The 21,890-nt window shown below is 38.2% G+C and overlaps 2 protein-coding genes across 2 annotated transcripts in view; one reads left to right on the top strand and one right to left on the bottom strand.

Annotated features, from left to right (window-relative positions):
* Positions 1–647, top strand: part of LOC134657289 (coronin-1C-A) — a 31,193-nt gene extending 30,546 nt beyond the window's left edge. Inside the window, exon 13 of the mRNA XM_063512872.1 lies at positions 354–647. Within this exon, the coding sequence (XP_063368942.1) occupies positions 354–548 (195 nt within the window). The 3' untranslated portion in view covers positions 549–647. The remainder of the gene's footprint in view (positions 1–353) is intronic.
* Positions 648–6,150: 5,503 nt separating this feature from the next.
* Positions 6,151–21,698, bottom strand: LOC134657225 (probable ATP-dependent RNA helicase DDX55 homolog). Its single transcript, XM_063512795.1, has 9 exons — positions 21,334–21,698; positions 20,860–21,054; positions 20,114–20,248; positions 18,547–18,689; positions 17,319–17,519; positions 16,533–16,773; positions 16,086–16,224; positions 7,914–8,122; positions 6,151–6,389 (listed from the first exon to the last, which is right to left on the bottom strand). Exons 1-9 carry the CDS (start codon positions 21,628–21,630, stop codon positions 6,162–6,164), a joined length of 1,788 nt encoding a protein of 595 aa, XP_063368865.1. The 5' UTR covers positions 21,631–21,698; the 3' UTR covers positions 6,151–6,161.
* Positions 21,699–21,890: the final 192 nt, after the last annotated feature.

Below are 21,890 nucleotides of genomic sequence, written 5' to 3'. Positions count from 1 at the left end.
CACATGATGTTCATACTATGAAATGTCATTTTAGTCTACCGAATAAAAAAATAGACTTTAGGGACATACCCTTCATAAGGAGGTTAACGCTTTAGCTGGAGCGAAAGAGAAGGAAGGAACTGACAGCAATACATAACCAGCACACATAAGTGTGTATAGAATAGGAAACCGTTCTAAAAGAGCCTAAGAACTATATTCTCCCTTAGACAAGTTACCAGGTTGACTTGTCTTATAGTGACGTGAATATATTTTCAATTGATTTCGTGTGTGGACTTCTCTCTCAGTTTCAGTGGTGTGTCCATTTTCAACATACGTTTTTGATAAAAAAATAAAAACCTCCCTCGTTTCCACAGGAGAAACAGCTCTCCGACCTAATGGACGAGATCCGGAAACTGAAATCCGTGATAGTGAAACAAGAGAACCGCATCCGAGCGCTCGAGGCCACCGTGAAGGAGGTCGCCGTGAAGGCGCCCCCCTCCCCGCAGCCCTCGCCGCAACCCTCCCCGCAGCCCAACCACACCGAGAACATGGCGCCCGACGAGGTGTGAGCGCGGCTGGGACAAACGAGGTCTGTTAGAAATGTCGCTGGCTAAACATTCAATTGCTGTACAACAGGGAGACTTTTGTTATGTGTATTTTTATAAAATAATGTTTAAAAATATACCAACATTTTTGACGAGTTCGTTCAGATTTTTTAGGACGAGTTAAAGCTGGATCAAAAAGTGACGCCCTGTCCGGTACAGGCTTCGCTTCTTTCTTCTATATTTACCTAATGCTAGTGACATCTCGCGGATTTCGGTAGTAAGTTCGATATCTGATTTTTTGAAGTAACGTTCGTTTTTATTTTACTAAAATTATATTTGACATTGTTTCGATAACTAAATAAATACGAGGACGGTATTTTTGGTGTTAGTTTGGAAGCAATGCCAAGCGTTGTTGGAAACATCTCATACATGACTGTCTTCCTGAAGATAATACAAGGTTATTGTGCTAAATAAACGTTTTTAAATATTTAAAGTATGTAATTAAAAATGATTAATAATTATCTCTCTATTTTTTTATTTAAAAAAACAGTCTTTGATAAATTCACTGTGCTAGAAATGTATTTAATCTTACATACCTACACATTTTTGTGCAGTAAAGTTTAAATATATAATGTAATTTTCTCTTTGGGAGCCGGGTGTGTGATGTAATTTCAAATATGCAATAGAGATACTAAATTCGATAAGGTTTTTAAATAATTTTACATGTCAAAATCGGTACCATTACTTTGATAAGTTGATTTTACTTTGATAATTATCAATTAAAAATGTTACACATCATTTGTAATTCATATTGATAAATAACAGCACATTTCTGTCATAAATATATTGTCTGTTATACGACCCAAATAATAACGATTTAGAGTCTGTTTTTATTGGTTCCATTTGACTTTTTTTTAATTATTTAGTATATATATTATTTATTGATAACATTGTAAATATTAAGGTTAGCGAGTGATACGCAATAATGTGCCTTATTTACACTATACAAAGTAGCCATTTTGATGACGTCACAAAAATTTAAAAAGATCAAATTGGTGATGATTTTTTTGCATTTAGTGTTCCGTAGGTTTTACAATTCGCCACTTTTGGCGCTAAGGCACTTCTAAAAAAAATTTTATTTACCAAAAACTTAAATTTTTCAAATGTTTCAACTGAATAATATATCTTATTGTCTCATCTAGGGTTCTTATGATATATTTATTCAACGTTTCAGTATCATTCACATGTATTTAGTTTTATAATAATGTCGACATTGCATTATGGATTTTAAATACTAGGTTTACAACTGTCTTTGCTTAACTTATGCCTTCACAAAGTCTTATGAATCTTATTATATGTAAGAACATATATATTATTATATTATTATTATATATTTTCGTTATTGTATTTTGGACAAAAGTCTGAGACATCATAATGATTATTAGTATTTAAAAAAACTTATGATCTTATTTATAAATTACCTTTGTTACAATTGTCTTATTTTGATACAAATTTACGTTCATATTGCAATGTCGTCAAAATCAGAGATTGTCAAAGTATTTGAAATAATTAGTTTATTTATTCGATTTGTATGCAATTGCGTTTACTATGATTAGTCGTAACGTATGGTATGATGACTTATAATTTAAAAAGTATATGTAATGATAGTAATGAATTATCGATAACATATAATGTAAATGTATTTTTTCAAGAAATCACTGACTACATTTGAATTGGAACTGCGTTGTGTTGTAGTAAAGTGAAACAGATACCAACTGTTTGTTTTTTCGATCATATTAATTGTAAAATAAGATACCTATGTATTTTTTCTGTGACTACAAGTTTTGGATGTAACTTTTTCGTAAATTTCATTAATTTAATTATCAGTCATCATACCCCGCGTTTGTCGGTATGTAGTGTTAAGAGTCCAGTAACTCAGTGCTTATATTCTAAACCCTATTGCTAAGGCGTTACGCTTCTAATTTGCTGGCTCAATGCATTATTAATTATCACTATTATTGTATGTTAATAATACTCTTAGAAATCAAAACTATACATTTATAAATGTCGGCGAAACTCTAAGAAACAAATGATTGTGAAATCGAAATTAAAACAAAACTAAAATTAGATTGTCGATGGTATTTGGTAGTCAGATTTTTTAATATTCTGAAATTATTTAAGGTAATCTTATGGCAATGTCTATCAACCATCTGATAAAAATCTACAAATAAAATTAAACTTTTTCTAAGAATATTATTAATTTGTTACGCTATTATACTATTATTATTCTAGACTATTCTAAGTTTGCTGTTTGTTTTAATAACACTCTTATTCTGGCGTCCGCCGTTTTTACTAGTTTGACAGTTATAATCAGTCATTTTTATTGTGATTTTGACAGTACTGAACCACTCTTGTTAACATAAGGTGTATTACGATTTAACAATGATACAGATTACTAGTTGATTGATATGTACTGGATTGGTTCTAATAGACTTAAGAATTCTCAATTATTAAATAAGTTAAACATAGACTAAAGGAAAACTAAAACGCTTCTAAGGAAAGGAATACTAAAACGATCAAACCAAAATAATTTGAGATCTGAAATAGATAGGGCTTTACTCCGTGATACGTTTCGTGGTGACTGGACTGTCAAACGATTGCTAGTTACTTCATGCTGCAAGGGGACGTACAGCGCCTTCTACATCAGCTGTCAAAATTCCATCTTAAATATTGATAATACGTGTATTCCTGTCTTTATTATCCTAATGTCTTCCTATTTTTAATAGTTTTTAAAACATTAAAGTTATTGTATTTATTCAGACTAGGGTACAGTCAGCAGCAGCAGTTGCTAAGCGGGCGAGGTGTTCAAAATGATCTTGACGCGACTTTATTGTTAGAAGAATAAGAGCGTGTCAAGGTGAGTGTGAACACCTCGCCCGCTTAGCAACTTCTGCTGCTGACTGTACACATTTCTAAAAAAAAAGGTATCCTAGCGATCTCTTTCAGAAATACTAACCAATCCAGCACAATCACGAATTACTCCAATGATATCTAACAGTTCTTATTGACAGCTAGTCATGTCATAAGCAACTGTCATCTGACAGATTCTGTCACTCGGCAGTAAGTATTATAGCGAAATAGTATTATGAGGATTTTCTTTTTTCTATTAATTTAAGATGGCGTATATTTTAGGATTTAGAAGATCATGACAAGGCAATGTATGTGTTTTTTAATTTGTATGATGCTTGTTTTTTTTATTTGATGATTTGTGTAAATTATTTCATCTTTGTATGGAGCTTTGTATTTATTGAATTTTATTTCGATTATTAACTGAATTTAACTGTAATTGTGACTCAACTCTGGAAACGGTTGGGTTTTCTTTAAGGAAAGAGACAAAGTATGGAAATATTATACAAGATTAGCCATACTTTACACCATGAAATCGTGAAAAAATTGCCTGTTGAAACATTTAGGCTGCTGAAAACGTAATATCTATATTTTATTTAGGAAAGCCAATTTTTTCATGATTTCGGGTTAAGCCCCAAATCCATATTAAAAGTTGTTCAAGAAAACTTAAAATTCACCTCGCAGAGTATGGCTAAAGTTGAAGAAAACACTTTGTATAAACTTATTTTTCCGTCTCCTCAAATAAAACTACCATTTAAACCTTTCACTGTTTCTAAAATGTATAAAACACCTAAATACATTGCAAAAAAGATCAAATTCGCAAAACGGTGTAATGAGTTGCGTCGCTTTTGGATAATAACGTGTACATTTGCCGCTGTTGACATTATAAGTAAGTGGAGGGCCGAGCGATAAGGGACCACCATCGGTCTGTGACGGTACCTTTAAATATAAACTGCATGTACCTAGTAAATGTAGCTAGGTTGGTTGTACTTTGTAAATTACTTGGCCTCTCATCCAAATTTCTTTAAAAGTTATGATATGAAATAGGTATTCGCGGGCTTGGTTTCCGCAAGTAAAAAAAAAACTTTTATGAATAAAATATCACTGCTATATTTCATCCATATTTTTTATTGTCGAGAAAAGAATCATTGTTGTGTCACTTACTTTATCAAATTCTACGTCACTTGTATTTTAACATATTTTCTCTGAAAAATGTTACCTGCATTTTGGTGTAGGTAATACATTTTAGCAGGATAATGATAATTACCAAAATGTGCCACAAAAGTGACTTTTTTCTTATCAAAGTATGCTACAACTGAAACGCGAGCCAAGAAAAATGTACTTTTCAAAGTGGCAAGTGAGTAAAATGATAATTATCAAAGTAAAATCAACCCACTATTGACCGTGACTGGTGTTCCCATATCGATTTGGCTTCTATTTGGTGTTTTTTACCACCGCTTTAAGCTTTCCTACTAAATATAGTTGTTTATTATTATGTCACATAATGGGAAACTGTGTCTAATTCGCCCAGGCTGGCTTGTGGTTATTAAAGACATATTTTTGGTGGATTAAAGATATAATGGCGGGCCTGAACTTTTGAAGCCTGATGTACAAAGAGTATTGTTAAAAAAATAAGGTCACAAAATTAAATACTTGTATTTTTAGGCACTATCCCATTGTGTGACTATTAAAGATTTTTTAAATAAATCGTTGTGCAATGAAATCTGTGTACACAGCTGCTCATCTTATATTATTTTGTAAATATCTACTCCTTTTTTTAATTAGAAAATGTGATGTTACAAAATGGAAAATAGTAAAATATTTGATACGCACAGTAATTTAAGTGTTACCGGTGCCTTGATTTTATCGAGAGTCGATAAAAAGGCCAAATTCAATTATATCGATAGCCTTTTAAATCATTGGTCGACTTTCGACAAAACTATTACTAAATATAACTATGTATTGTGGTGCTTACCGACCGTCAAAAAAATGTTAACAAATTTAAGGTTTATATAGCTCAATTGTGCACTAAATTTATTTCAAAATTCATCTTAAAAGTGTAAATAATTGTAAAGTTGGTGTAAATTATACCCTATTCAATATGAGTTAAAGTTGAATTTATGTTGGCGGTCGGATGGTATAGGTGCTAGCTAGTGCCAAGTGTCGAATGGGCCCCGCCCAGTAGTTAGGCCTTGTTGTGTTGTGAATACTCATCATGTTGCAATTATAAGAGTTGAGCAGAAATAAATGTCTATTTTACTATTTTCATTGCTGGTATTATTTGTTATCCTAACCTTTAATTAAGTAGTTTGTCAGTCGGCAATAGAAGTACCTATCTATAAGCGGGTAGGTGTTCACACATATAGATCATTTTGTTTCGCTTTTTCTGCTGACTGTTTAAAAGCAGATTGGCTATAAAATGTACTAAAATACGCCGCCCTTTACATATAATTATTCGTACAAGGTATAACAAGTCATTTTAACCTCTTGGACGCCAATGACCGATATATCCGCACCGTAGGTTTAACGCCAAAGACCGATTAATCGGTCACATACCACAGAGCAACATAGACCTACGTGCACATGCATAAAGTTCAATTTCAGTTTTGACACTTCGGTGACCTGGCGTCCGAATGACAGCTTTTGCGTTTGACAGGAAAAGGTTAAAGGGTTAAAAGAAAGGATAAAAAAATATCAAGATAAAAACAAAACACAATGAATATTGCACATTTATTTATCGCCATCGAACTGTTCATCAAACTGTTCCTTGGTGATCTTCCGTTTCTTGAGCCTCTTCATCAGCGCCACATCCGCCGCCAGCTCGTCTAGCTCCTCCTGCGTCACCGCTCGTCGCTTCTTGCCTTTCTTGCCTTCCTGCTTCACCGCTTTGCGCTTTTGTCGTCGCTCTTTCTTGTCCTCTTTGTTTTGCTTTGCTTGCTCCCAGGGTTGAGTTTTTACCTAAAAAAATATTTTATTACGATCCAAGTGAAAAAACCGGCCAAGTGCGAGTCGGACTCGCGTTCCAAGGGTGCCGTAGATTAAGTCCGACTCACGCTTGAGTGACCGAGGCTGAGGTTTTCCTGTCATCTATAGGTAGAACTATTGTTTTTTTTTCAAAATTTTAGACCCAGTAGTTTGGAGATACAGGGGGGGGGGGGTAATCCTATAAGAGTTCCGTATTTTCCTTTTGAGGTACGGAACCCTAAAAACCAGTCCCCCTTTTTAGTTTATTGTATTGTAATTCGGTTGATTTTCAGCAAACTCGACGACTGGCGCCTTTTTTCGTGACGTTAGTTTAATTCAGGGGTCTCCAAACTGTTTTACCCGATAGCCTTTCAAAATTTCGCGCAGGCCTCAAGACCGGGTTACGCACGGCTGACCAATGACAACGGGAGATAAGACAAAAGGCGAACTTAATGCCAGAAGGCATTCTCTACCAGTTAACCCTCGGCCAAATAGACATCTTCTTAGTCGTTATACTCCTATTTGCAGTGTCGTGGTCAATAGGGATGATGACACATGTTGAATTTTATAACAAAATCTAGTAAAATAGATAGCAAACGAGCAATTTATCACAATAATGTGGATATTAAAATAAAATATTGAAAAATTACATAAATACAGGACCTGAAAGTTTCAAAATTTAAGTTTTTTTTACTTCCAAAAACGATAAAAGTAAGGGTAACATTCGATTCCTTACATTTCATCCAAGAAAATATTGTATAGCAACTATATACATAAACGCAATATTTCACTGGCAAAAACGCAATTTTCTTGTTTTGTCCATACTACAAGATGGGCTCCCAGAGACCTTGACGTCACGGCCTCTGGCCGTTTTGTATAGGGCGTTTCGCGAGTGAAGTGCGACTGTCGGACTTTGACTACAATTTCTGACTTTTGTGTTACTTTAATGCAATGGGTCCCATATAGACATTTGATCCTAAAAACAAACCCGATCGATTGATACCATCAATGAAAATTAGTCATGTAGCCTATTGTTAATATCAGGCAAAGATTTTGCTTGCCATCCAACATGAAAATACTATGGAAAATAATTTATGCACTACATCTGGGACCCGTTTCTCAAAAGCTTGTAACTTGTAATAAAAGTAGGTACAAGCGGATGTCACTTTTTGACAGCTTTTGTTAGAAAGGGACTTCCGCTTGTATTACAAGTTAGAAGCTTTTGAGAAACGGGCCCCTGTACCTAGTGTTTTTAATCAAGTCAAGGTGGTATTGGGCAAAACCATAGAGAAAAAAATACATAGAGTGCTCACTCCATACATCAGTTTTAGTATCAAAAAGACTATTAGCATCTAGCATTGAGTAGCGGAACTATCAGTACTGCTACTTGACAATAGATGTAGCAGTACTGATAGTTCCGCTACTCGATGCTAGATGTAGACACTGAAATTAATAGTCTGAACTGATCTATGGAGTGAGCACTCTTGTCTTACTATATTTCTCTATGGCAAAACTTACCATTTTCTTTTTCTTCTTGTTCGGCCAGACCCCCGTCTTCCTGTACTCCTGCAACTTCTGCAGCCGGCTGGTCTCTTTCTGCTTGTCCTGGTAGGGTATGCTGTTGAGGTCCACCTCCTCCATGGGTCCCACGAACTGCTCCTTGTGTTCCTGCTTCAGTTCCGGCATGAGAGGCAGCTTGAGGAGGCCGTAGCTGGTCGCTATGTGGCCTGGGATAAAATACAATAATTAACATACTTGGTCAAGCAAATCTTGTCAGTAGAAAAAGCGGCCAAGTGCGAGTCGGACTCGCCCATGAAGGGTTCCGTATTTAGGCGATTTATGACGTATTAAAAAAAAACTACTTACTAGATCTCGTTCAAACCAATTTTCGGTGGAAGTTTACACGGTAATATACATCATATATTTTTTTTAGTTTTATCATTCTGTTACTTTAGAAGTTACGGGGGGGGGGGGGACACACATTTTACCACTTTGGAAGTGTCTCTCGCGCAAACTATTCAGTTTAGAAAAAAATTATATTAGAAACCTCAATATCATTTTTGAAGACCCCCACACGTATAGGTTTGATGAAAAAAAAAATTTGAGTTTCAGTTCTAAGTATAGGGAACCCCAAAAATTTATTGTTTTTTTTCTATTTTTGTGTGAAAATCTTAATGCGGTTCACAGAATACATCTACTTACCAAGTTTCAACAGTATAGTTCTTATAGTTTCGGAGAAAAGTGACTGTGACATACACAGACAGACGGACAGACAGACAGACAGACAGAAATGACGAATCTATAAGGGTTCCGTTTTTCCATTTGGCTACGGAACCCTAAAAAGGCGGCAAATTTGATAAAATCGCGGGTTAGCAACACTACGTTTGAATTGTTCGAAAGTCGCGTGTCATTTATATCTTATCTGTGGAACTGTTTTGTTTACATTTCATCGTTGTTCGATGTACATTGCTGCTTTTGGTTCGTTTCCTAGGGATACCATACTTTAGTTTGTTTTACATTGCTACTGACATATCCTGTTTGACAGACTATATTTAATGTAAGGACGCTTAAGGTGACGGTAGAGGTGGGTAAATTTTCAGATTCTGTCAATTTACCCCATTTCACACACAAGCGCACTTCACGCACACTACCTCACTTTACTGGGACAGGTCACTGACCCATCAAGTTTTTTTTTAAGATAGCGTTTTGAGTTTAGTGGCCTCCTTTTAGGAAAAGCGTTCCATTGAAAGAAGAAAGAGAAACAATACATTTAATCTTGCTTTCCTTGTCTGTTCATGTCACACGTGACGTATTTAAATTCTAATAATTCATTTGGTTGTTGACAATTTTCTACATTATGGCTTTGTCGAGATACGCGTTTTCTAAAGTTAAACCGAATAAAACCAGATGTCATTAAGTCAGATGTAAAATTTTATTTACTACTCTATACGACTTTTCATAAGGCTCAAAATCAATTAAATGAGAATTTAAATAAATAAAGTTCCGGCAGGGTGCAAAATTTAATTAAGGCGGACAAAATAAAATTTGAAAATATATGGAAACAGTGTTGGCTAATGTACCCCTAATATCTTTACCGATTTACTTTTATGTGGTATATTCGCCTTTTGTTTCACTATTAAATTAATACAATTAAAATAAAAAATATTATACCGGTATTCCACCGGTATTATTTCAGTGCTGAAGCGATTATCTTCGATCGTAGCCTTGATAATGTAGGTGTTGATAGTTACTTACGGCGGTAGGAGCGGCAATGAACCCCGTGCAGAGTAGAACGTGAGGTGCGTTGGGATAAGTGCATATATCTACTTATAATTCTTTGGCTGGTTGGTAACCCTCTATATTTTATTTTTTGTTTTACTGTTATTAGGTTAAGGGAGTTTTAGGGAGTGAAAAAAAAATGATTTTCGTTTTATGCGCTCGCGTGATTGCCGATGGATTATAATTAGACAAAAGAACTTGTTTTCCACGCATCGAATGTAGATCCCTATGACACTTCCTCCAAGTCTTCTCCAATAATGTTTATACCGTATTTTAATTACCTACCTTAAATGTCTTTTTTTTTTGTGCTATACATACTTCAAAAAAATCGCTGGAGGCCTAGCGGTAAGAGCGTGCGAATTGCAATTCCGGCTCGTACCAATGAGTTTTTCGGAACTTATGTACGAAATATCATTTGATATTTACCAGTCGCTTTTCGGTGAAGGAAAACATCGTGAGAAAACCGGACTAATCCCAATAAGAGCCTAGTTTACCCCCTATGGGTTGGAAGGTCAGATGGCAGTCGCTTTCATAAAAATTAGTGCCCACGCCAATTTATGGGATTAATTACCAAGCGGACCCCAGGCTCCCATGAGCCGTGTCAAAATGCCGGGACAACGCGAGGAAGATGATGATGATGTGACACATACTTCCAAAAAAATCTACAAATATTTTACGTGACAACTGCTTATAAGTAAATATTATGTAGGTACACTTATAAAGTATAAAGTAGAAAATATCTTATAGGTACATAATATAAAAACCGATCATGTACGAGTAGGATTCACTATGGGTTCCACAGTTACACATTTTTATTGCATATTTTTTGTTTAAGACCAACTCACCTATTATAGGACATAGGTCTTCCATTAATCTTTTGGCGTTGAACTATTTTTTAACCGACTTCCAAATCTAAAAGGAGGAGGTTATCAATTCGGTTGTATGTTTTTTTTTTTTATTTTTTTTTATTTTTTTTTTATGTTTGTTACTCCATATCTCCGTCATTACTGGACCGATTTTGAAAATTTTTTTTTGATTGTATGTATATGCATACAGATTGGTCCCGTTTTTGTCAAAACCCGGTTCTGATGATGGGATCCATGAGGAATCGAGGGAACTCCTCAAATTTTAAAGTATGTATAGAATTTTATATATTTTCATCAGAAAATCAAGCATTTACATTAAAAACTGTGGGATTTGATGAAGTGGAACTGCTGATGATGATCAGAACAGAACTCTTCAACGACGCATAGTACCTACACGTTTAGTGATTTTGAATTTCGATTTTGACTTGGACTGGGCCCCGGACTTCGGACTCGGACCCGTACTCGGACTCGGAGCCGGACTCGGATCCGGACCCGGACCCGGATCTTGATCCGGAAAACCACTATGATACTTAAACTAAAAAAACACTATGATTACCATAAAATGTATAGGTACATATTACCAAATAAAGTATAAGCGCCGTTAAGTGGGTTAGGCTAGTAGTTAGAGAAGTCGGTTTTTTTCTATTAAAGATTATTGTATATGTATTTATGTGATACAATTCTGAGTTAGGTTATGGTACATTTTTGCTCACCTACTTATAATTATGTATTATATCTGATATGTCACATGATACCAAAAATCGCCGCAAAGTTAAAAGTTCATTTATTTACGTTACTCATCTTCGGATCACCGACTTACTACTTCCTTACTTGACATATGTGTACTAAATTTCAATTGAACTAGTCCAGTAGTTACGGTGAAAATTGGCTTTAACAAAATGGCAGACACACGAGTGATCTTATAAGGGAGATTATTTTCCTTGAGTGAATGGTATGCATTTACCCCAATGCACCTCACGTTCCACGCGGCGCGGCGTAATCTGGCCCCTATTTCACCACGGTGACAGGTACGACAAAAACATCACTGTTATTGACGCCATAGGCATCCATGGACTACAGTTACCGCTAACACTGATTTAAACTTTCACGATTTTTACACATTATTAAATTGTACAACGGAACCGCAAAACGTTCAAGCGGATAAACAAGACCAAGTGCGGGTAGTTCGAAAAACTCGCGCGGTTAGAAGATGCTGATGTCAACTTAAGCCAGTCTTCTCCGAGACCACGGGGACAACGCCGTCCTCGAAACGTCGGAGGTAAATCTTAAAACTTAGATACGCGATTAAGTCCCGTTGTACAATTTAATAATACAGTTACCGCTTACCATCGGGCGGGCCGTATTCGTGTTTGCCACCGTCATTGTACCTATTATTAAAAAAAAAACTTTATTATATCGGATAAAACAGACATTTCTCTCGCGAAAAAATCTTGTGACAATTGTCACAAGATTTTTCAAAGAATTTTCGGTAAGTCTTGACAGGAAATGAGTTCTGTGTCGCAATTTCGATACAGTTGCCGTGTTTCTTGTGACAATTGTCATTAGCTTCGCAAAATAAGAATTTTTTAGTGGCAATATAATGGAGTTTATTTATTTATTAAAATGTTGGTGGCAAACAAGCACATCGCCCGTCCGATGGTAAGCGGTTACCGTAGCCTATGGAGGCCTGTGACGTCAGCAACAGTGATGTCGACAACTGTCGCACCTGTCACCGTGGTCGTGGTGAAATAGGGGCCAGTAAGTACCTAATAATCGCAGTGGTCTTAAGTGTCACAGACCCTACTGGCGCGTAAGTCCTTTATGACAATTTCTGCCTATTTTAAATTCTTCAAAAAAAAAAGAAACCGAATAATTATATCGGACTACCGAATTTTCACGAGAATCAGTTGAGAAATGTGATATGCAAAGGAGAAGAATTCGGACATACGAAAGCATTTTTGCCCAAGTTGAAACGGAGACCTTCGCCAACGCTCGGTCAATGATGGTTTAGGTACAGCTAGCTGCAGAGAAAAGGTACCACCCCTGCATACAATTATCTATCTGGTCGTACCTTTTCTCTGCAGCTGACTGTACACCTATAAAAATGGTTGTCCCTGCTGTAATTTTATACCGGTACCGTACTTTGTATTTCAACCGGTATAGTTTTACCTTCAAAACGAACCGGTATTGATAAATAATAACGGTACCATACCGCTTATACCGTAAAGAAAGCATGATGCAGTCTCTGCTTTGCACAATTATTGTGTGGACAAAATTCTTATAATCACCGAAACATACATACCTACGCACATAATGTCATTGAAATAAAACATTGTTATTTTATAGTAAATTTATATAATACTCGATATATACACATAACAATAACCAGACCGCAGCGGTATTAGCCTGTAAGCTTCATCTCTTGTCTCCAAATCCGCAAAAACTAGTTAGTACTAAATGCTGGTCTTGCTGTTATTTTATTCTTGAAGATTATGGCTTGTTTCTTGATTATTGAGAACAGCACGTAATCGCACACAATACATATAGACGGAACGAACGGCAACAAAGTAGGTGTAGACACTAAGACTTTCAGGTATTAAACGAATTACGCTTCGTATTAATAGGTAAGTAATATTTAAATGAATATATAATATTCTCTAACGTAAATACAAGATTACAATTGACATCAAATGTCATTGACGTACAGAAGTCATATACTTTTTTTTAATGACGCAAAATTGATACCAGCATAATGAAAATCAATCCCAATCAGTAAAACGAGTCTTTAAACTTTTTTCATTTTAAGCGGGTTTTGAAGGAACAAGTTACTTAAATTCAATTGTAATCGTATTGTTTTAGGATAGTTTACTGCTGTTTTCGATCGTTACGACCTGTAAATAACAACAAATCAAATTTTAAATAAATTTATTTACCCTATTTTTTGAAATACAATTTATCTACTGGTATACATTTTCGTATGCGTATATGATGAAATGTCTAAATAATGTCAAAAACGAGCTACGACGAAGTACACGTCTTCTTCGATCCAAGGCCAGCGGCCATCTGACTCGAAGAAGAATTTTGAGTGATGTCGTCAATGTATGGAAATTGTACGAAAGTTTACATTTGGGATTGAATTTCTGTGTTGTATTTGTGAGTAAAAATATAAGTAGATAATAATTTGCTAGTTTAGTTATTTAGCTTTCAAAATCACACAACAACTCAATTACTGTTAAAGGCAAAACTGTAATGCGTGTTGCTCAAACGGAACTCCATATTTTGATTTTTGGATACTTTTAGTGTCGATTTGTAGAGAATTACAGCAAATAAAAAATATTATGCCGTGAAGAGCCGGTACACGGCTTCTTCGTGAACAAATTTACGTATAATTTAATGCAGTTATTAAACATTTCTTGAACAAATTGATTGCACAAAGTGAGCTCTAAATCGAAAACGTCATATACCGTCCCCTTAACACGATTAATTTCGTCTGTTCCTTTCTCTATCACGCATAATTATATTACTGTTCCGCTCGCACAGTGGCATTGATCGTCGGCATCATGGGCGGGACAGGAGGTATATAATTACGCGCGTGCGATAGAGATATGGCGGGTATATGTATGTACTAAATTCTTCGTGCTTAGGGTCCTAGCTTACTTTACACACAAAAGATCTCTGGCTTTTGCCCAAGATGGCTAGTTTCTAGTTACTGACAGAATGTTAGACTCTACCGTCTGTACAGTCGAAAGTTTTAATTTATTCAATTCAATTCAATTCAATATATTTTATTTCGGACCATGTCCATAGTGTTAGTGTACATTCCCTTAATCTTATGTTAGTGAGACTTATACTAAATTACCTATAATAAATTATAAACTACGCCTCTGGACCCCATATGTACATCGTCCCAGTGTTTCCAGAAGGCGCAAGCAGGCGATTCTAGCACTAGGCGCACGAGGCTGTTGGAACTGTCACGCACGCGACGCATCAGGGAGGCCGTTCTATTGCGTATGATCGCACCGAAACAGTCAGTGCGCGCCTCCGCGAAACATACCTGACGCGCTGCAAAAACGAGGCAGTCCCAACAGCATCCTGAACCCATTGTTGTACTGGACGCGCAGGGCATTAATAGTACATTATTGTCGAGGTTCGGAAGTAGCTACTTGCAGGCTGAGGATTCGTTTTAAACGGACGACCTTGGGAGTCCGTTTAATTGAATCCGAAGCCAGCAAGTAGCCTTCCAGCCGAGTCATATATAGTGCTTTTCTCAAAAATGGTGCAAGAAATAGAAATATTTTACAGAACTTACAGAAGCAACGTTCTAATTTTCCATTAATTTTCACAGAAAAAAATACAACCATTAAAAAAAATTAGCTTGCCGCCTTTAAAAAAAAAAGAAGTGTATTTTTCTGCTGAAAATACGCCAACCTATTTGAGACACCTAAATAGTCGCGGTACCAACATTAAGCCTGTAACAGACTATCGCACCGCACCGCGACCTTGGAGCGTCGCACCCATAAGTGAGAGCGAGAAAGAGATATCTGTTTCACCCATAAGTGAGAGGAAGAAAGAGGTATCTGTTTCTCGCTCTCACTTATGGGTGCGACGCTCCAAGGTCGCGGTGCGGTGCGATAGTCTGTTATAGGCTTTATAATAATAAGTGCTGATCATCTGTTTGGCTGTTTAAGGGACCTATGCCTTCATTTGATATGGCCATTTGAAGTTTTAAAAAGTTTGGAACTCGTTAAATAATGGAATTTGTATGCGACATTGCAGTCCCGAAATCGAGACTGCAATGTTTTTAACTTTTTAATTTTTTGAATGACCATAAACTACGCACTTCGCGACCTATTTTTTAACCGGCAACGTCGACTTTGCCGTCCATTTTTGAGAAAAGGCTCTTTTAGTATAATTTGTCCACAGGCTGCACGTGTAAAAGGTCTGGCAAAATGCTTTAAATAGCGTTATTTTGACATTCCCATTACACCGCGCAAACCTGCGGGACAACATATTACAACGCACCGCCAATGCCCTGCGCTCCCTCTCTATATCGACATCATCCAGTAAGTTGTCAGTCACCCAGTGTCCAAGATACTTGAAACGTGTCACCCTTTTATGACCCATTTGGTACCTTGTCACAGTGACAATAGTATGAGGTCTCTAGCGACTTTCATATTAATTGTCACTGTGTACAAGGTACGAAATGAGTCATAAATTAATACTTTTGACCGTACCTATAGGTAGCTGCTTGAACCACATGAGCAGGTTGCACTCGTGTGCGATAAAAATGATACGTTATCAACTGATTACTATGTTACAGTTGACTGGCCATAGTAAACCTTATAGCTGCGAAATATGGCCGATAAAATGTTAGTTATTACAAACCTTGGAATTTATTGAGAGGACGAGTTCAGGCAGGTGGCTGGAGTCTTGTGGAGAAGACAGGCTCTGGACAGAGACGCGTGGAGGAATAAGGGAGAGACTTAGGCCAAGGGCAACCAGACAAAACGTCTGCGGAGAAAGGCTAGCAGTAAGTATTACAAACCTAAAGGTAACTGCTTAAACTGTAGAAGTAAGTTGCACTCGTGTTTGCTGTAGGCCCTCATGTGCGATACAAAAGCTCGTTGACCTTTGTCCAAGATGGCGCGGTCTCGCTTCTGATGTTCATGGAGAATCGATGTTACCTGGAAAAGAAGGGCTCTCTTATTTCTCGGGTTAACGTCCATTCCATTCTTATAGGAGGACGTGAAAATGGCGTGCACCCTTGCACGTAGTGAAATGATTTCAAAATGGAACGTCACCAGTCGCAGAAATCAATTTTATCAAAAAGATAATTCTTTGATTGTGAGTGTCAGATCAATATTTATTTAGTTTATTCGGGGACGTCTATATATTACCTTTTAGATATGAATTCTGATGTGTCTGTCGTTCTAGATTTTAAGAAAAACGAAAGAGTCAGAAAAAAAAAGTCAGGTACGGAAAGAAAACTAACCTTATCCCTCAATTTCTGCGTAATCTTGATCTCATCTGCCGACCCACGCCAGTCCTTCAGCTCGACCTTCTGGTTGGCGGCGATGAAGGGCACGTACGCGTCCTCGCTGGGCAGCAGCGGCAGCAGCGAGCTCCCCGCCGCGCCGCCGCGCGCCGCGCGCCCCACGCGGTGCACCAGCGCGGCGGGGTGCGACGGCGGCTCCCACTGCAGCACCCATTCTACCTCCGAGATGTCGAGCCCTCTGGAAGAGTGTTCCATCAGTGAGTGTAAGTTTCCAGAAGCCCAGGGTACATTGGGTAACAGACATTGCAAACAAACATTGCCCAGTAGTCGATGCACGCGCACGTCGGGAGGAAAAACAGGCCTTTTACTATACAGTAGAATTGTTCCGTCACTGCCTCAGGACTTCTTGAGAATTCTACTACATTTCTTCTTGCCATCAGGAAACATGCCTCATCAGGAAGGCCGAGTGTTAGGGTGCTGTGTTAGCTCAGCTAGTATCTCACATGTGGTTCAAGCGGAGATATCGGAAAGGGCGAGTCGAATGTGTTGTTACATGAGGCAGTGTCTCACATGTGGTTCAAGCGGGCAAACTTACCTGGCTAACAAATCCGTGCACAGGAGAATAGTCCCCTCACTCTCTCGGAACTTGTCGAGGATCTTACTCCTCTTTTGCTTCATCTTACCGTTTATGGCTAAGACCTTGACGTCTATCAGGAAGCCCGACCGTTAGGGTGTTGTAACATGAGGCAGTGCCTCACATGTGGTTCAAGCGGTGACACTTACCTTGCCAATAAATCCGTGCACAACAGAATAGTCCCCTCACTCTCTCGGAACTTGTCGAGGATCTTACTCCTGTTTTGCTTCATCTTGCCGTGTATGGCGAGGACCTTGACATCGGGGAGGAAGGCGGGCAGCACGTCCGCCCAGTAGTCGACGCACGCGCAGGTCGGGAGGAAGAACAGCCCTTTTACTATCTTGCGGTTTCTGGACAGATATGTAAAAAGCTATACTTGGTCAACCAGATCTTGACATTAGAAAAAGGCGGCAAATTTGAAAAATGTAGGGCGAAGGGATATCGTCCCATATATATGTATTTGAATTTCGCGCCTTTTTTTACTGACAAGATTTGGTTGACCAGCTATAGCTTCAATTATATTTTTCTCAAAAATGGACGGCAAAGTCGACGTTGCCGGTTAAAAAATAGGTCGCGAAGTGCGTAGTTTATGGTCATTCAAAAAATTAAAAAGTTAAAAACATTGCAGTCTCGATTTCGGGACTGCAATGTCGCATACAAATTCCATTATTTAACGAGTTCCAAACTTTTTAAAACTTTAAATGGCCATATCAAATGAAGGCATAGGTCCCTTAAACAGCCAAACAGATGATGAGCACTTATTATTATAAAGCCTGTAACAGACTATCGCACCGCACCGCGACCTTGGAGCGTCGCACCCATAAGTGAGAGCGAGAAAGAGATATCTGTTTCACCCATAAGTGAGAGCGAGAAAGAGATATCTGTTTCACCCATAAGTGAGAGGGAGAAAGATATCTGTTTCTCTCTCTCACTTATGGGTGCGACGCTCCAAGGTCGCGGTGCGGTGCGATCGTCTGTTACAGGCTAAATGTTGGTACCGCGACTATTTAGGTGTCTCAAATAGGTTGGCGTATTTTCAGCAGAAAAATACACTTCTTTTTTTTTAAAGGCGGCAAGCAAATTTTTTTAATGGTTGTATTTTTCTGTGAAAATTAGAACGTTGCTTCTGTAAGTTCTGTAAAATATTTCTATTTCTTGCACCGTTTTTGAGAAAAGCACTATATATGACTCGGCTGGAAGGCTACTTGCTGGCTTCGGATTCAATTAAACGGACTCCCAAGGTCGTCCGTTTAAAACGAATCCTCAGCCAGCAAGTAGCTACTTCCGAACCTCCACAATAATGTACTATTATCAAACTGAATCGAACGTAATATGTGATAATTGTTTCAAGACATATTAACTTAAATTTCAACACACCTTATAAAATTTAACAGAAAAAGGAATTTGTCCTGCGGTTCCACGATGACGTAGTAGTTCTCCAGCAGCAGAGGGGTTGATATCGTGGATTTTTCCTTCACGCTCACCACCACTGGGTTCCTTAAACCGGCACGCACCAGATCCTGAAAGGGCCACATTTGTTATTAAATCAGGGGTCTGTAAACTAAGCCCCGTGAAGTGCCAGATTGCATGAAATCTCGCCCACAAAAAGGGTTTGATTTTCAAACCCGAAACAAATTTGAAGGTTTAGAAAAATGGGCGTGGCGTTCGTAAAAAAAAACAACGGGTTGCACTCCGGGAGTGCAGACAGAAGTGAAAACTCAATGACTAGTCCAAAATGTCTGCAGCACTATGTATAATTGACCCATCCTCCTTTCTATTGAAAAACTTTAGTTCCGAAATTGCTGGCCAGTGAGCTTAAATTTGTAGCGTTAATAGTTTAAAATTCGAATAGTGTAGGCACACATGAATGGATAGCTACCTATTTTACCTATATGTAACTTAATATAACCGCGGCTGCGCCCGCGATGGATTGAAAGCTTCAGTCAATAAATTACTAATTAACGTATCACACGTGTGTTTCACTATCTCCGAACTCTAATTGCAACTTTCAATATTAGGCCTTGAGACTATTAATATACGTACACAGTACATAGTACGTACAAATAGAAATTGTAAATATAATATTTAAAACTTTCGCGTTTTGAACACATATTAACTCACATTTATAGACGGGTCTAACGCGAAATTTATTCACATACCATCACTTACGCTGTCTCGAGTTTATCATTTTTTCCCCACCTCAAAAAGTGCCCAGCGCCGCTAAAGAAGTTTTCACTTCAAAAATGTGGAGCATTAAATCTCCATTGCTTCCCAGCATCCTCGTAGCATTTTATTACCAGTATTACTGACAGGAGGCACGGCTGACAGGAGGTTGGTGCCCGCTCGGCTAATCCCAAGAATTTACACGTTCTATACGTACAATGTCATAATCTGAGAACCGAAGGCCTGGCCTTGGCCCTTACTTCAAAAAGTTTACGAATCCCTACATTAGGCGACGAAAAAGATAATACATAGCCAAAGACTGGAGAAAGGGTCTGGCTGGTAAAAATTCTTAAACATAAACCTTTTCTATCGCAATCAGGCCCAGAAAGGCGAATAATGGCATTGTTTTCTTTTTAGGGTTCCGTACCCAAAGGGTAAAAAACGGGACCCTATTACTAAGACTCCGCTGTCCGTCCGTCCGTCCGTCCGTCCGTCTGTCACCAGGCTGTATCTCACGAACCGTGATAGCTAGACAGTTGAAATTTTCACAGGTGATGTATTTCTGTTGCCGCTATAACAACAAATACTAAAAACAGAATAAAATAAAGATTTAAGTGGGGCTCCCATACAACGTGATTTTTGACCGAAGTTAAGCAACGTCGGGCGGGGTCAGTACTTGGATGGGTGACCGTTTTTTTTGCTTGTTTTGCTCTATTTTTTGTTGATGGTGCGGAACCCTCCGTGCGCGAGTCCGACTCGCACTTGGCCGGTTTTATAATACCTGCAGCTGTTTAGTCTGCGTGGCAGAGAAGAGTCCTGTGCGGCGCTGGCGCGGCAGGTACTGCAGTATGGTGGTGAGTGTCGATGAGAACCCCAGGTCCAGGAGACGGTCTGCTTCGTCCAGGACTAGGAACTCCTGGAAACCACTCAGCTATTTATTTGATATCTCTTCTGGACTATGACTTTAATGGAGCAGTAAAATTTAACACATTCATTGCCACCCAGCCAAACAAGACATCCGCACCAGGCCACAACAATTTCGTCATAATATAAAGATTATAAAGCTATAGTACCACGATCCCGACTATCGGGTCGTCCGGCCTGGGAACGAAAGCATAAAATACCCGATAGACGGGTTATCGGCACTGGATGTGTTTAAATATTTGGCGGGTCTACACAGAATGAGGTGCCTACACGAGGAAATTGCCGCACAAAGTGCCTTTAGGATTCATAAACGCGCAAGCCTCAGTTAGCTCTTAATCATTTGTCTTAATCTGTAATTTTCACTTATATTTTTGTATGAAAGGGATATTATAAATAAACTGATTGAGGCTTGTCAATTTTTATGTGCCGTGCCTCGCCTGTGGCTACAAGCCGCGCGTGCTTGCTTCTGCAGAGGCAACGGCGAACAATGCCCGAGTTAAATTAGTTGAATGGGGGCAATACGGGTTGCAATTCGATACAAAAGTACTATAGGGGTGGGAGGCAGTTTAACTTTATGAGAGCAGAGTTAGAGTCGTTAATTACCAATTCCTTAAGCCTTCCAGCCAAGTTAGCCTGTTTCCTCTCTGCCAACAAGTCCTCCAACCGTCCCGGAGTGCTCACTATGACGTGCGCTCCTTCCTGCAGACTGGCTATGTCCATGTCCACGGAACGGCCTCCGACGAGCAGGCAGCGAGTCACGTGGGAAAGCTCTGGCTCTTCAAGGAACAACTCTATGACCTTGAATACAAATAAAAGTAACATTGTTTACGTCACCTTAGGCCCGTAAGATATTTGAATACTGGAGTAAACTATTGATATCGTAAAAAAAGAGATGATTTCAAAGTGTTTCTTGTTGATAATTATTGTTTTATTAACTTGATAATTATGTACAATCACATCATATACTTAACTTTACTCTACTTGAACTAAATTCCTTTACATAACTACACAATTAACAATACTAATAACAGTGATAACATTTCAAAATACATTAAGTACTCTTTTACATTTACTTACTTTCAAAATCTGTGTGGCAAGCTCCCTCGTTGGGGCTATAATAACGCCATAAACAAAGTCCTTCCGCAGCGGCGCCTCCTTTTGCTTTTTCAGCAGCATTTCCAGCAGCGGCACCACGAACGCCAGCGTCTTGCCCGACCCTGTCACCGCCTCCGCCACCACATCTTTACACGACAAAATTAAAGGTATCACCGCAGCTTGAATAGGCGTCATGGACACGAAACCCTGCTTCTTTATACAGTTTAACACAGGCGCCGACAGCCCAGGCTGCACTTTTGACCAGTCTTTATTCACCATTTTGATTATTTACATTGAAATCAAAGAAAAACACAAATTATCGCAACGCTGCGGAGTCCCATGTGCGTTTGACATCTGACTGATGACAGCTGATTTTGACGTTTGCAGTGTTACAAGATACGAAAAAGGCAAAATATTGAAAACTTTATCGACTAAGACAATTCAGTAAATATAAAATGTGAACTAATAATAAATTGAATATAAAATTATAAATACATCAATAAATTTAGTATCTACATCAAACCAAAGGAAAAACGACC

The sequence above is a fragment of the Cydia amplana genome, chromosome 19 (genome assembly GCF_948474715.1).
Source record: "Cydia amplana chromosome 19, ilCydAmpl1.1, whole genome shotgun sequence".
NCBI classification, from domain to species: Eukaryota; Metazoa; Arthropoda; class Insecta; order Lepidoptera; family Tortricidae; genus Cydia; species Cydia amplana.
Note: the sequence above shows the minus strand (reverse complement) of the source record. Positions and strands in the feature narration are given on the sequence as shown.